Source organism: Rhinolophus ferrumequinum, chromosome 14 (assembly GCF_004115265.2).
Source record: "Rhinolophus ferrumequinum isolate MPI-CBG mRhiFer1 chromosome 14, mRhiFer1_v1.p, whole genome shotgun sequence".
Lineage (NCBI taxonomy): Eukaryota > Metazoa > Chordata > Mammalia > Chiroptera > Rhinolophidae > Rhinolophus > Rhinolophus ferrumequinum.
The window spans coordinates 47509941-47525554 of NC_046297.1; the positions used below are offsets into that span (position 1 = coordinate 47509941).

The 15614-nt window shown below is 32.1% G+C and overlaps 1 protein-coding gene across 5 annotated transcripts in view; it reads left to right on the forward strand.

Moving 5' to 3' along the window:
• The window catches only part of OXR1 (oxidation resistance 1), a 452988-nt gene that overhangs the window by 376848 nt on the left and 60526 nt on the right, over positions 1 to 15614 (forward strand). For all 5 annotated transcript variants that reach the window (XM_033126004.1, XM_033126006.1, XM_033126009.1 and 2 more), the window contains one exon: positions 10902 to 10984. In XM_033126004.1, coding sequence (XP_032981895.1) covers positions 10902 to 10984 — 83 coding nt within the window. The remainder of the gene's footprint in view (positions 1 to 10901; positions 10985 to 15614) is intronic.

Genomic DNA, 15614 nt, shown 5'->3' on the forward strand with positions numbered 1-15614 from the left:
AAAACACAACTCAGTGTTGCTCAGTGATGGAGGATGATAACTCTAGATGTCTGTCTGCAGTCTTAGTCTTATTTCCTAAAGTGGGTGGTGAGAGGGGGGAAGAAGAGTCTCTTCTCAATAAATAGCCTCAGTCTGCTCTAATGGTACCTCCAACTCAATTTGAGTTCATAATATTGTTTCCTTAGTCCAGTGCTTCTCAAGCATGAGATAGATTTGCCTATTTTAGTATTGCCACTCATCTCACAGGATAGCTGTGAAGTCTTTTGTATTGTCTGTGTTTTAGGACAAAACTGTCTCTAAATAGTTGAGGCTACAATAAAGCAATGATTTTCAAACTTTAAGGTGCCTCAGAATTACCTGAAAGGCTTGTTAAAACAAAAATGTCGGACCCTCCCCCCAGAGTTTCTGATTCAGTACAGTGGGTTGGGCCCCATAATTTGTATATCTATTAGGTTGGTGCAAAAGTAATTGCAGTTTAAAAGATTAAAAATCATTGCAAAAACTGCAATTACTTTTTTACCAACCTAATAGTTTTTCAAGTAATGTTGATGCTACTGGTCTTGGGACGACACTTTCACTCCACTTTCCTTAGTGGGTAAGTCTTTTACCATGGTGAGGTTAGAAGTAGATATAGAAATGATGAAATTTATTGAATTCTTATTAGTGTTAATATTTTTTATTGAGGTTACCAATGAGTGTATTTGGTCTTTAACATATTTGTTATATTTCAGAGAATTAGGCCTATTAGAGAGTGTACAAATTAGTCTTGTAAATCTAATTTAAAATGACTACTTGTGTAACTTTTTGCATTTGTGATTTTAAGTCGAAAGGTAGAAATATCTGTCTAAATTTAGAAACTTAGAAATTTAAATGAACTTAACATTCACTATATTTAAAACTTTTTTATACTGTAGTTACTATAGTTAAGTTCTTAGAAAGGTTTATTTGTTAGAAGTAAAGTGCTTAAAATAGAATGTAGTAAATTTATAAATGCAGTTTAGTATATGAGAGAATTTAGTTACCTTAGTTTATAAATAGGATTATTTAAGATTATGTAGTTTGTTTTCTCTTTGAGTTGATCAACTGTCGAAAGCATCTTAGAAAGTGTGCTAAAATTGACTAAATTTATAAATAGAATGCGCATTATAGTTGAAGACTTAGGGAAAACTAGGTTTTTGTATATGTACTCCATTAAATCAAACATTAATTTAAAAGCAAAGTAACTGCAAATAATTTTTTCTGTGGATAAAGGCGTCCTTCATGGTTACCAGCAAACTTGCATTGAGTCGATACATTTTGTTGAATGGATAAATGATATTACTACGAAAAAGGGGGCCTATTTTAAGGTCACATTCATGTATTAGGGAAAGGCCAAAAACCTGCCTTTGTTTTTTTAGCAGTCAGTGAAAAAAGGGAAATGTGATCAGAAACAAATCACAGTATCCCTAAGATAAAGATAAACCTGTTGCTTAGGCAGGAGAAATGCTACTATTCCTGTTAGTGAGAAAAAAGAGAAAAATTCTCATGGAACTCTAATACAGCAGGAAGTATCCTCACTATCTTTATAGTAAATACAGATCCTAATTTCAAAACGCTATTTTTTTACACTGTCCTTGAAAGTAATGGTGTACCAACAAAATGCAAATTAGTAAAAGCAGTTCTGTACAAGGCCAGAGCAATCCAAATATGCAGTTATCTGATGGTGTGTCTTAACTGAGGGGTAGGTGCTAGATTATAAACTCTAGATTTTAGATGATAGAGTTAAGATTTTACATTTTAGAATTTCTAGAGCAATGCTGCCCAATAGAATTTTCTGCAATGATAGAAATGTTCTATACTTGTGTTGTCAGTATGGTCGCTGCTAGTCAATTATGGCTGTTGAGCACTTGAGATGTGACTAGTGAGGAACTGAATTGAGGAATCTGGATTCTAGATTCTGTATCTGCATTGCCCAGTATGGTAGCAACTAAGCACATGTGGCTATTTTAGTTTAAAATAACTAAAGTGAAATTAAAAATTCAGTTTTCAGTTTCTCTAAGTCACATTTCAGGTACTCAAAACCCAAAAGGGTAGTGGCCACCATATTAGTGCGGGTAGGAAACAGTTCTGTTATTTCAGAAAGTTTCACTGGACAGCAGTGTTGTAGAGCAGGGGGTCTCAACTCTGATGTGAAGCCTCACCTGTAGCATCAGATCTAGAAGGTCTGACAGTAATAAAAAAATATATCTAAATCAAAATCTTTAAATTTAGGACTTCAATCAGTTTTAAGTTTCTCAGGTGATTCAAATGTGTAGGGAGGATTAAAAACCACTGACGATTTTATTTTCCTTTATTGTTTCTCCCAGTTATTCAAATTACTGAGTCTCGATGAGTTCAGCAGGTTTTATTTTGTTTTGTTTTGTTTTGTTTTTTCCTTCACAAGTATTTTGGGCATGCACCTGTTTTATGATTCAGTTTAAGAAAAGAGGTACATGTTTAAATTATATGTCAACCTCTGGATAGGATTGAGACCTTAGGAAAATTGAGGTGACAGTGAAAAGCTCCTGAAAGGAGGGCCTTGTTCATCTGCTTGACAGAGACATGCTGAAGAAAATATCTTGATATATTTGCTTTTAGTTTTTTATAAGAAATATATATGTATATGCATTTTCTTGGTAAAGCTGACGTATGCTAACAATAAAGAAGTCATACATTTTAGAGATTAAAGTTTAAAAGCCACCTCCAGCCCAACCATCCAGAGATGTTATTAATATTAGGGTAGGCAATACTGTCAAGATTTATTCTATGTATATACACATATGGAATGATGGGCAGATTGTTGGAAGGAAGGAGTGACTGAAAGATATTCATTTGCCATTACAAAGTATTTCCTAAAACGTGTCTAAGGTTATGCAGATTCTGAAAAAATATTAAGAAGTTGGTATTATTGTAACATTCTTGCTTCAGTTTTAGGTTGGATATATTTCACTCTCTGAGATGACGTTAGATTTCTTCTCCCCACCTCCTGATGTTTACTCATATTATTTTTACATTTTTCATATTTGTAACATTCACAGATAGTTTTTAACTACATTTTTATAAGTTCTTATTGTTCAGTACTCCCCTCTATCCTTTTGTCATGTCTTCTTCATTCCTAAAGTTTTTATTTTGATACAGTTGGCACAATTTCAGCTTTGTAACATTTAATAATGGTTTAGTAAAGAAGTCTTAAGAAAACAAGACTGTTTATTTTTTCCCCTAGTATGATTTACTTTTTATGCATGAATTCCTAAAGAATTCTTCCTTTATTTTCCAGGCCCTATAATTTAACCAGGAGCGGAAAAGAGAATGACCAGATTTGTGTGCATGTACACACATGTGTAATACTCTTTTAGGTATCACATCTCTTTTCTAGGAGCCATGTCATTGGATAAGCCACTACACTACATGGAACAGCCCTAGTCTTGAGATAGAGGGAAAAAAGAACTAGGAAGTATAATGTTGGGTTTTAACAGTTCTACCTGGAAGACTCATCACTTCTGTTCATGTTTCATTGGGAAGGCACGTCACACGGTCATGTCTGACATTAATGGGATGGTGCTGTATATTTTGTATTCTTCCTCAGGGAGGAATACAGGATATTTATAACAGTAATGTAGTCTATCACAATGACTACTGTAGAAAGCAGTTATGTTAGTTTGACAGGTTTGAAAATTACTAGTATTACTGTCGCAAGTAGGGAGTAGTATAGAGAAGTCCATTTCTTCTGTCAGTTTTTCAGTCTGCAAGTTTGATCCTTTCAAAAGCTCTATTAATGGTGCTTTTCAGATTTTTTGTGCATGCAAATCAATCGTGACTAAGGAGTTCTGGAGTGAAGCCTGAGATTCTGCATTCACAAGCAGCTCCCAAGTGATGCCAATGCTGCTGGTCCTTGGAACACAGCTTTATGTAGCAAGGCTCTATGGCACTTTATATCGTGGGCCTTTCCACTGAGAAGCAAGCACACAAATAAATAAAATCCTTGGCTATAGAGGAAAGGGGCACTAAAGTGGAACAACTAATGGATAGGTGATCAGTAGGTTTATGAGATATTACCAAATAGAAGGAAAGATGAGCATGGAGAAGGAATTAATTGGATGCTTCACCAAGATCAAATAAAACAAAATTGATAAAGCCACTTAGCTTATTCTCCTTTGCCAAAGTATATTTAGTGAACTAGGAAGAGAGAAACCAGCGCAGTGCATTATGGGATCAATAGGAGGTGATGGAGTCAAAACAGTGAAAGTAGACTCTTATTTCCAGAAGTTCAAGAAAATAAGCAGAAACATGGGGTGATAATCTAGAGAAGGATGGTTACAAAGTTGAAGAAAAATGGAGTGTTTTTTCATGTTTGTTTTGCTGTGGATAAGGAGTCAATAACAAGTGAAAGGTGAAAATAGACTTTTTTTCCTACACTACCTCACTGAAGGGGGAGTCAGTTAATTAGAAAAGCTGTGATCAGTGTATCTTTTTTGTTTAGAAGATACTTTTAAAGTTTTAAAATCTATATTGTTTGAAAATATTGACTCCCAGATCAATAATTTTTGTCAGTAGCTGCTACCAAAACTATACTAGTCAATTATAATAGGCATCTTTTCGTATATTAAAACTGGATTTCACAGTTTTCATTCTTGGTTTCCAGGCTTTCTTTCTACAGTTTGCCTTTCCTATTATATTACCAAAAGTGATCTTTACTGTAAAGTTCTGATACTGCTTTATCAATTCTCTGCTTAAAAATTTTTTGGAACTACGGTGTCTGGTAATAGCAAGCTAGATAATTCAGATTGTTCTACTGAGAACAATTTAAAAAGCTGGGCCAAAACAAAACATTTTATTGAGGGTTTCAGATAGCTAGTTGATATGACTAGATTCTGATCTGAGTGAGAACAGAGAATGAGGGAGGAATGGCTCCAGTATAGAATTGTTTTTCCCCTGGGGGAGATGTTGATTTCAGAAGCAGCAATTGAGAGATAGAAGGGTGCTTTTAACAACTATGGATATAAAAGGACAGGGAGAGAGTTCAAGACTTACGACAGGAGAGGGGTGAACTCTTCTTAATTAGGACTCCAAAATCCTATACCCTCGGGTTCAGAAAAACTGAAGTAGTTAGGCTCTTGTAGAATGATAGCTCAGCCTCAAGTTTTCATTCCTGTAACTTCATTAACAAGATCTGGTATTGGTAGTGTCCTCGGGTATTTGGCAGAAGCAAGCGTTAATCTTTTCTGGAGAAACACTACTTTCTATGTGGCAAATTCTGTCTATACATTTAGTATCCGTTACACAAAATATAATTAGACATATGACAAGGCATCAGAAACAACACAGAATACAAACAGACCCACAGGAACTCTGGGTATATAGTTATCAGATTTAAAGTAGCTGTGTTGAGAATTTTGAGTTAATTTTGTATGAATATACAAATTATATAAAAGAAAAATGGATATTCTAGTACTGAAAAATGTAATCCTCCAAATTAGGACCTTTGTGGATAAATTTAACTGAAAATTAGCCACCACAGAAGAGAGAATTAGTGAATTGAAAGGTAAGTCAGAGGAAAATATCCAGAATAAAGAGAGACAAAAGAATGGAAAATATAAGAAAGGGTAAGCTTAGTACAAGATACAATTAGAAATTCTAAGGTATGTATATTTGAGCCCCCAAAGGAGACGAGAGAGAGAATGGGCCAGAAGCATTGTTTAATGATAGAATAACTGAAAACTTCAAAACTTTAATTCACAGATTCAAGCATCATTATAAACCTCTAATGGATTCAATACAAATCCCACCAAAGATGAAAAATCTTAAAGGCAATCAGAATAAATAACGAATGGTGTAGCAATAAGACTGATAGTTGATTTCCCAACTGAAACAGTGGACAGTAAAATTCAGGGGAAAATACCTACCAGTCTAGAATTCTGCCCTATGAAATTACCCAAAGATGCCATAGAAATGATAAATATGGGAACACAACGAAATAAATGTTCACTGTCTATAAAAATAATGTCTTATAGTGTTATTATACACATATATGTAATTATGTAATAATAGTTCCATGTAGATCTTGGCAAAGACACACAATTTTCTGGTTTTTAATTTAATTGATTAATTAATTAGATTCAGGTATACAAAACAACATAATGATTAGATATTTACAGCCCTCAAAAGTGAACCCCCCCCAAGTCTTCTACCCCTCTGACATCATACATAGCTATTACAATACCATTGACTATATTCCCTATGTTGTACTTTAATTTACGTCCCGTGAATATATATACAAGGGGTGCCAAAAAAATGTATACACATTGTAATACCCATTATATGCTGGTAACAAAAGATGAATGCAAGTCACGTTTGACTTCTGCGATTACAATCTTTTAAGTGAACGTCATACTACACATTGCTACCATAATTCAATTCAACTTCCAAAAGTAATGCATAGATAACATTTCTTAAAATGTGTATAGATTTTTTTCGGCACACTGGTATATATATTTAATTATAGTTGACATTTAATATTGTTCTATACCAGCTTCAGTTGCACAGCATAGTGGTCAGGCATCTACAGTCTATGCAGTGGTCCCCATAAGTTCAGTACCCATCTGGCACCTTACATAATCTTTACAACATTATTGATTATATTCCCCATACTCTATTACATGTACCCATGACTATTTTGTGACTGAGAATTTGTACTTTCTAATCCCTTCACGGTCTCCCCCATCCCTTAACCCCCTTCTATCTAGCCACTATCAGTTTTTTTCTCTGTATCTCTGAGTCTCTTTCTGTTTAAAGGCACAATTTTCAGTATCTTTGTATTATTGTCCGGGGAAAGGATAAAAGTACTAGTTAATATTAGACTGAGATGAGTCAGTAATTCAAGCTGTAACCTCTGGGAAGACCACCAACAGAATTGATAAAGAATGTGTAACTTCCAAATACATGAGAGGAAAGCAGAAAATTAATAAATGATATTCAATTCAAGAGAAAACAAGAAAGGAGAGTAACAGCAGGCAGATGAATAGAAAATAGAATAGATTAAAAAGGTCTTGCTTTAGAGACACATTAAAGAATAAGGATAAGAAAAGGTTGAAAGTAAAAAGGAAAAGCAAACACTAATGGAAAGAAAATTGGTATAATTATGTTAATATGTGACAAAGCAGACTTTAAGACATAAAGTATTCTGAGGAGAGGTTCAATTTACCAGGAAGAGACAACAATTCTTAATTTGTATGAACTTAGCATCATGGTCTCAAAATACAGAAAGCTTAGAAGGAACCAAAAAACTCACAATCATAGTGGGAGATTTTAACAACCTCTATCAGAAATTTGAAGAATAACAGTACAACCAATATGGATATGAAAGATTTGAACAACACTATCAGCAAACTTGACCTCATGGATATAGAGGTAAATAAATATGTGTGCGTGTATGCATACACATACTAGCACACAAACACATATGACACTACGCTACAGTATAGAATATACGTTCTTTTCAAGCACATATGAAACGTTTACTAAATTTACATGTGATCATAAATTAAGTTTCAACAAATTTCAAAGGTTTCGACTGTTTTCTTTCACCACAGTGCAATTAAGCTAGAAATCAATAACCAAAAGATAAATTTTAAAAGTTGTCATATGTGGCAAATTAAGCAATATTCTCTAAATAGCAAAAGAAGAAATTAGAGAAGTCATAAAATATTTTTGACCAAATTATTAAAACACGGACTATCAAGACTTGTAGGAATCCGTTTAGATGGAAATTTATTGCTTTAGGTGACACATACTGTTTCTGATTCTGATGATGATGGAGTAAATTCTAACTCCCTTGCTCTTTCCCCTATACCAAAATAATTGTATCTCAGGGAAAGTCTTACACATACGTTTATCTGCCAAGTATTTATTGAACATCTACTGTCTGCCAGGCATATCGAGTGCTAGGTAATACACCTAGCAGGGTTTCCCAACGTGACAGTATTGACATTTTGGGTCAGATAATTCTTTGTTGTTGGGGGACTTTGATTGCATTGTTTAGTACATGATGTTTACCAGCATCCATGGTCTGTAGCACTCCCCCAATTATGGTAAACAAAAATGTGCCTCAGTTTTGTCAGTTGTAAAATGGGGCTAAAAATACTTGTTTTATAGGGTTGATGAATTAGATAATAAATGTGAAGTACTTAGAATCTGGCATATACTAAGCACTTGATAAAGTTGAACTATTATTTTGATCATTAAATAAATCACCAATATGTATTTCTAAACTGCAATAAATTTTCTGAGGAAGAAGAATAGGACTTCTCCTCTCTGTACTCCCAGTCTAGATTCATATTTGCTGACAACGATCTTTAAAAATGCATTATATTAATATAAAGTTACCCAATAATAGACTGCAATAGGTAACAACTGTGGTCACTTTTATTTAACTCTTAAATATTGTCAGTACATGATTGTATTTTCATATTGATAGAAGCAAATGATCAGTTTATTTCATTGTGCTCTGGTACTAGTTTTTATGAATAAGTGTTTTAATATTGCTTATTAAAATTTAGAACTATAATAAAAATTATTACAAAATGTTTTATAATTTTAAATTATTAAAGTGAATACTTTTAATTCGTTTCAAATTTTAAACTGTGGAAAGCTGGTATATTAGTTTTTTCCCTCTGAACAGCACTCCATGGTGAACTCTTGAAAATGATAGAGCAATTGAAAACTTCATTGTGATTGAATGTTTAATGAACTCTTGGGATATTATGAAACACAGATTTTCATGAAAAAAGTCAATTAAGGAGGGATATATATTATTAGTTAAAAGTAATCTGTAATTGTATTTTGTATTGCTTAAGTTTAAATTTTAAAGTAGGGAAAGTGGTTTTGACTCCCTATGCTGTTTATGAAATTGAAATAAATTACTATTTAAAACTTTATTTTAAAATAGTTTTACTATTTTTTCATAAGAAAATCAGATTTAAATATATGCTTACCATTTTGTATTCCCACCATTAATGTAGAAGAACGCCTCTTTTTCTACAGCCAAACAATATATAGTCAAGCTTTTGAGTTTTTACCAGTTTGTTAGGTGAGAAATGGTATCTCAGTGTAGTTTAAATTTGCATTTCTCTAATTATGAGTTAGATTGAACATATTTTTATATGCTAAGGTCCATTTTTACATCCTCTTGTGACATCTGAGTTTTCATCTTTTTCCCTCCCTCAGTTTTCAAGAGTTCTTTAAATATTTCAGATATAAAAATTGGATCTATATCCCCATATACAGAAGGTGCCAAAAAATGTATACAAAGTTTAGGAAAGGAAAAAATTGTATTAAAATTGTAATACTCAATATATACTGATAACAAAAGATGAATACAAGTTATGTGTATACATTTTTTTGGCACCCCCATATATATATCTTCTAGAGTTGTAATGGATAAACCATAATTCTTTGTCCACTTTTCTTTATGACAATTTGTAAGAATCGTGGTAGTTCTGGATACAGTTCAAGCTGTTGCTTCACACATAGTTCATTCAAACTGAATGCTTATCATGTGTCAGGCCTTTTGTTAGGCTTCCAGGAGGCACTGTGGAACAAAGCCAGCAGTGATGTTTTGGAGGTTACAGTTTAGTGGAAGAGATTTAAAAAGAAACTTAAATTGTACCACCTGCTATGAAGGAGATATAAAGATGCTATGTGGTTAATAACAGAGACTTGGCATTAGTTAGCCTGGGTGATCAGGAAGGTTTTAGGATAGGTTTTGTGAGCATTACAGAGCTAACAGACTTTTTTGGGATTCAAACTTGATTATTAATATTATCTTTATTGTCATTGCTTCATTAGAACCATTCACCTAAACTAAGCTAAATAGATACATATAAACAAACTCTAGTGTGGTCAGAATGTCAAGATTGGATAGAGGGAGACCAATGCAATACATATTTTTTAGATTATTTGTGTTTAGGTAGAACTTTTTTTTCTTTTATAAACTATTGTTTTAATCTTATAAAATGTTGAGAATGAATATAGCATTTTGCTATGTTTAGCTGTCTTACTTAGTTTTGAGTTTTTAGTTTTGTAGAGATTGATTTTAATCATTTAAAATTGTTTAGATAGTGGTACTTTATCAATTTAGTGCAGTTGTTACATGAAGTGTAGATGAGAAAGTCAACACTAATGCAAAATTTAAACTGAAACAGATACCATAATCTTCATGATAACGACATATTCAAGTAAGATGTCTTCATAAGTGAAAAGTAGTTGACACTTTATCTGAAATCACATGCACAAAAGTGTGTTTATATATGAAAGCATACTTAATTTAATACACGGTTTGTAAATAGGAATTTAATAATTTAAAATAATCCCATAGAGAAGATTTCATCTTTAATTCTGATTGTACAAATAGAGACATTTTCTTCTGTGAGGACCAATATTACATTTTTTAAAACTTGGTTTGGTTAATAATAATAAATATGTATGTATCTTCAGATATAACTTATAATCGGGTTAGATGTGTTGAAAGAAATGACCCATAATTTAGTGTTTTTCTAACTTCCTTTTTATTAGGCTATTTACTTTTTTTAGAAATAAGATCTTTATTTTATTCCCAGCAGTGCTAATGATGACAGTTATATTTTGAATTGACTTCCAATTATTAGTGTTTGATGGTGGTCAGTTTCTACAGCAAGCAGGGAGGACGTTCATTTCCTTTTTTTTGAGAGTTGGTTGTATTTTATTTAGAGCAAAGAATCCCTGGTAACAGCTGTATTACTAGTGAATCTAGTAGATACCAGCCCACTGAGCTCTGTTTAGCAATCTTTGACGTTATCCTTAAAGGAAAATGAATTTAATAGGCATTTTGCCTAATTTTTTTTTTTCAGACACTGGCCAAAAGAAGACCCTAGACAAGAAAGATGGGAGACGAATGTCTTTTCAGAAACCTAAAGGGACTATTGAGTATACTGTAAGTTACTTGCTTTTGTAAAAGCTGATTTATCGTTGCAGTAGTCTTATGTAAAACATCATTTATACTATAAATGAGACAAGGGTTGTTAATTGCCTGTATTAGAAATCTATACTATACTTTGATAACTGTTGTATTAATAATAATACTTAAGTTTTTAATTGTATTTTAGGATTTTTATTCCTTAAAGAGAAATTAAGTGTGATACAAAGATAATTATTCCAAAAAATTTAATTCGATATTGATGCTAATTTATTAGGAGTCAAAGTTCCTGTGCTATAATAATTTTTATTAGACTATTTACTTTTTTAGAAATAAGATCTTCATTTTATTCCCAACAGTGCTAATGATAATGAAAATGGCAGATACAATATTTGAAAGATAAGTTGAAATTAATCTTCCAGAATAACCTCTCACATTAGATTATTTGTACTGATTTATAGCTGTTTCTTTAGCTCTGAAAATGGAGCTTCTTTCTGTCTTCTTGAAATGAGCCTCATACCTCCCTGAAGTAAGCTTTTCACATTTTTGGTTACTATGGAAAAGTGAAGTGAGAAATCATCTTTAGTTTGGTGTGCTGCTTATCTGATTGAATGTAAATATTGTTTATTTAGATAAGGTTAACCTGTTATAAAGCAGTTATTTTAACAGCATAACGGCATTATTTTGTGTTTTTCTAATATAATATATAACTGTATTAAGAAAATAAATTCTTTTTTTAAGTTGTTTTTTATTTATTTATTTTTTTAACAGGACTTTATTGGGGAACAGTGTGTACTTCCAGGACTTTTTTCCAAGTCAAGTTGTTGTCCTTTCAATCTTAGTTGTGGAGGGTGCCATTCAGCTTCAAGTTGTTGTCCTTTCAGTCTTAGTTGTGGAGGGCGCAGCTCAGCTCCAGGTCCAGTTGCCGTTTCTAGATACAGGGGGCGCAGCCCACCATCCCTTGTGGGAGTCCAACCGGCAACCTTGTGGTTGAGAGCCCACTGGCCCACGTGGGAATCCAGCCGGCAGCCTTCGGAATTAGGAGCATGGAGCTCTAACCGCCTGAGCCTCCGGGCCGGCCCAAGAAAATAAAAATTTTAGACAATTTATGCATTTGCCATCATGAAACTGTCCAGTCTTAGTTTGAATCTTGATTATTTTCCATGAATCTTTAAAATTGAACAAGTTATCAAAACCTTGAGTTACACTTTATTTTTACATATTGTATGATTGACAATTTGAGATTTTAAGTATTTTTAAAAAGTTAGGAACCAGATCATTTACAGTAGAATTTTATTTACTATCCAAAGAATCTCTTCTTAAAGCATATTATAAACTTAAATTGAGTTGCTTGTGCTTTCTCTGTGTGATTGAGAAATTGAGAAAATAAGTTCAAATGGTAAAGTACTAGGTAATGTAATTTGATGTATTCATTAGTGTTTATTAAGGCATAGAATTATAGACATGAAGCGTAAGATGTTATCTATACATGTAATCATGTGATTGTGCAAAATTATGTTAGTTTTGAATTCAGGAGTTTACCATTATTTTTTTGTAATGCTATAAAACTTGTGTGATCTGTAGCAAAATTAAATTCAAATTAATAACGATTATGTTTTGGGAAAAGTTAATGGAAGCTTGAAATTATTTTTTTTCTTAATATTATAAATGACCTTTGGGATATAATCACATATTGACCAGAAAAGTTATAAAACATCCTGTAGCAGGTCTTTGTTTAATGTTTTTTAAAATTAATTTCTTAATCCTTTGTTTATTCCCTATGCAAATCCTAAAAGAAATAAACAAATATAATTGTAAAACTAAGATATTACTGTGTTATATTCTATTCTTACAATTTTTACAATCTTCATAAAACATCTTTATATAAAATATATATACAATATGATTTTTATATTTAGGAAAAAAAATATATATCCCCATATTTCTTTTAAAATAAAACTTTCAATATTTCAGTGTACTCTCAAAATTGGTTTACTCTAAAATAGTTATGACCTAGCTTAAATGTATTTCCAGACCACCTAAATGTAGTATAAATTAATCTTGTACTTTAGATAGCTTTAAAGTTAAAATCATATGTATATATACTTAAATATACATATATGCACACACATACTGTTTTTAATTGTAAAATCACTTTGAGTAGGAATCCAAAGTAGACCTTGAAAATGCTATACATTATCATCTTCTTCCTTGTTAATTTAATATTCGTGTACCTTTCACCTGAAGGAGCCTTCTTTCAGTGAGGATCTGTGAATGGATAATCAGGCAGTGTCTGAAAAGTCGTTATTGCGCAATCATTCCTGGTGGTTGAGCTATCGATAAATTATTAGGTTGACTACTATTTTCTGTCAGCACTTTGAATAGTAATCCATTGTCTTATGTCCCTCTGTTGCCTTTTTATTTTTGTTCATTTCTAGATAGTCTTTATTTCTGTTTTTTTTGTTTTTGGTTTTGGTATTTCTTTTTTTTTTTTTTTTGGTTTTCGGTTTTTGAACTTTCCATGTCGTTACAGTTCTGCAGTGCCTCTATGATAAGTCTAGTTTCAGACAAATTTTTATTTATCTTGCTTTTTCGTGTGTCTTTAGTCTAAGGATTAGGTCATTCATAAATTCCGGAAAATTGTCAGCCATTTTTTCTTTGATTATATCCTCTCCTCCTTTTCTCTGTTTATTCTTGAAACTAATTGTGTTACCTTTTGCTATCATTCTGCTTCATTACCCTGTTCTTAGCTATCATTTTGACTGTATCTTCTATCTCCTTTGCTGGTGGTTTTACTCTTCTTAATTCCAAACGTGAGTGATCCCTTGTTTCTTTTCACTTTTCCATTTACATTCTGTTACTTGGAGAGGTTAAGAACTTTATACTCATAAACTATGTGAAGTGAGACCCACTGTTTTTTCTATTCCTACCTTGCTAGATTTCCTACTATCACTTCATATTTAACAAGTTATAGCAAAACTCTTACTAATTCTTTCTCCATGCTTGCCCCATGCTTGATTTTCTTATTTCCATTCCCTTTAGTCTTCTTCAGGTTGGAATTTTAGGACTGAGCTTCAGTTGCTCATTAACTTTGGTCCCCTGACCTACTATTCCAACCACCATCATCACAACCCCATTCAATCTGTGAGTTGTCTTCTATTGCATGTTACTGAAAATCTTATAACTTAATCGCTTTTTTTTTTTTTTTTACATTTTTATTACCTTAAACTTGATCTACTGCAGTAGTATTACACTGGCTTTTATGCATCCATTCTCTTGTTTATTAATCCTGGACCTGTTACCACTAATCTCAGATGCTAGTGGGGCCATAGAATTTCCTTGTTTTATAACTATTAGTGTTTTTTATTACCTTTATCACCTCATTTAATGGGATCATTGTGAGGATGAAATGTGTGATAATTAATATGAAAGTTCTTTGTAAACTTAGATGTTTCTGCAAAATAGAATTTGTTTACAGAGGCGTTTTACATATAATTATCTCAGTAAGGTAGGTGATATATCATCTCATTGTATAAATAAGGAGGTTTGCACAGAGGAAAAGGTGGAACTAGATTATTAACCCATGTATTTGGCTTAGATTTGATTTTCCAATTTTATATATATATTCTGCCACTATATATATATATATATTCTGCCACTATATATATATATATAGTTTTTTATATGCACATGCATATCAACTTTTCCTGACTTTCAAAGTCTTCTGTAGCCTAATTCTAAATGCTTGTTTAATCTCATTCTTTTTTGAGATGTAACTCTAGTTACTCACCTTCCTAAAATCCTAAATTCATGAGTGTACTATGGATGATTTAGGAGGAAGAGACAGTACCCCACAAATGTGTTTTGTACTTTTCTGTCTCCGAATGTGTCATTTCTAAACTCTTCTCTTTGAATGTTCTTTCCCTTCTGTCTGCTTCTCAAATTCCTGGAATCCCTTCTTCCATATCTTGTTTTAAATCATGTCTATAAAGTTTTTCCTGAATAATTTAAAGCAAATACAGTGCTCTATTTATACTCAACTTCTATTACATTCATTGTTTCATTTATATAACGTTTTTTGTCTTATTTTTGCAATTAGATTGTAAATCTCTTGTGCACTAAAACCACTTAGTTGCACTTAATTTTGTTTGTTACAGAGTTCTTATAATGCCTTATGTGTAGAGGACTCAAAGGAATATATTGACTGATAAAATGACTTTTTCTTTCAGGATAATTGGCAAAATCCTATGATTTAAGATTTCTATAAATATGATCATTAAAATATACTAATGATTCAGAAAGGTGTTGTTCAACTTTGGTTCATATGTTTTCTAATTTATCCATTTAAGTGGCAGAATCTACATAAAGATCATTAGAAATAGCAATTTAAGTTTAAAACTGGCAGGCAGGTACTTTGCTAAAATAAATTTAGTATGTTTCTAGAACTTAACGTGTTTTAGGAACTATTTAAACGAATAAATAGTTTATTGTTTTAAAATCTTTGTAAAATAAAAATCACTTGTTTATGTTTTGTAAATTATATTTTATATTTTGAAATTGCTGGAACTCATAGAGGCTCATATGTAATTGTGATGTGTTATGATACAGCATACACTCTATAGCAAAATAGGTTGAGACCACTTGCTAA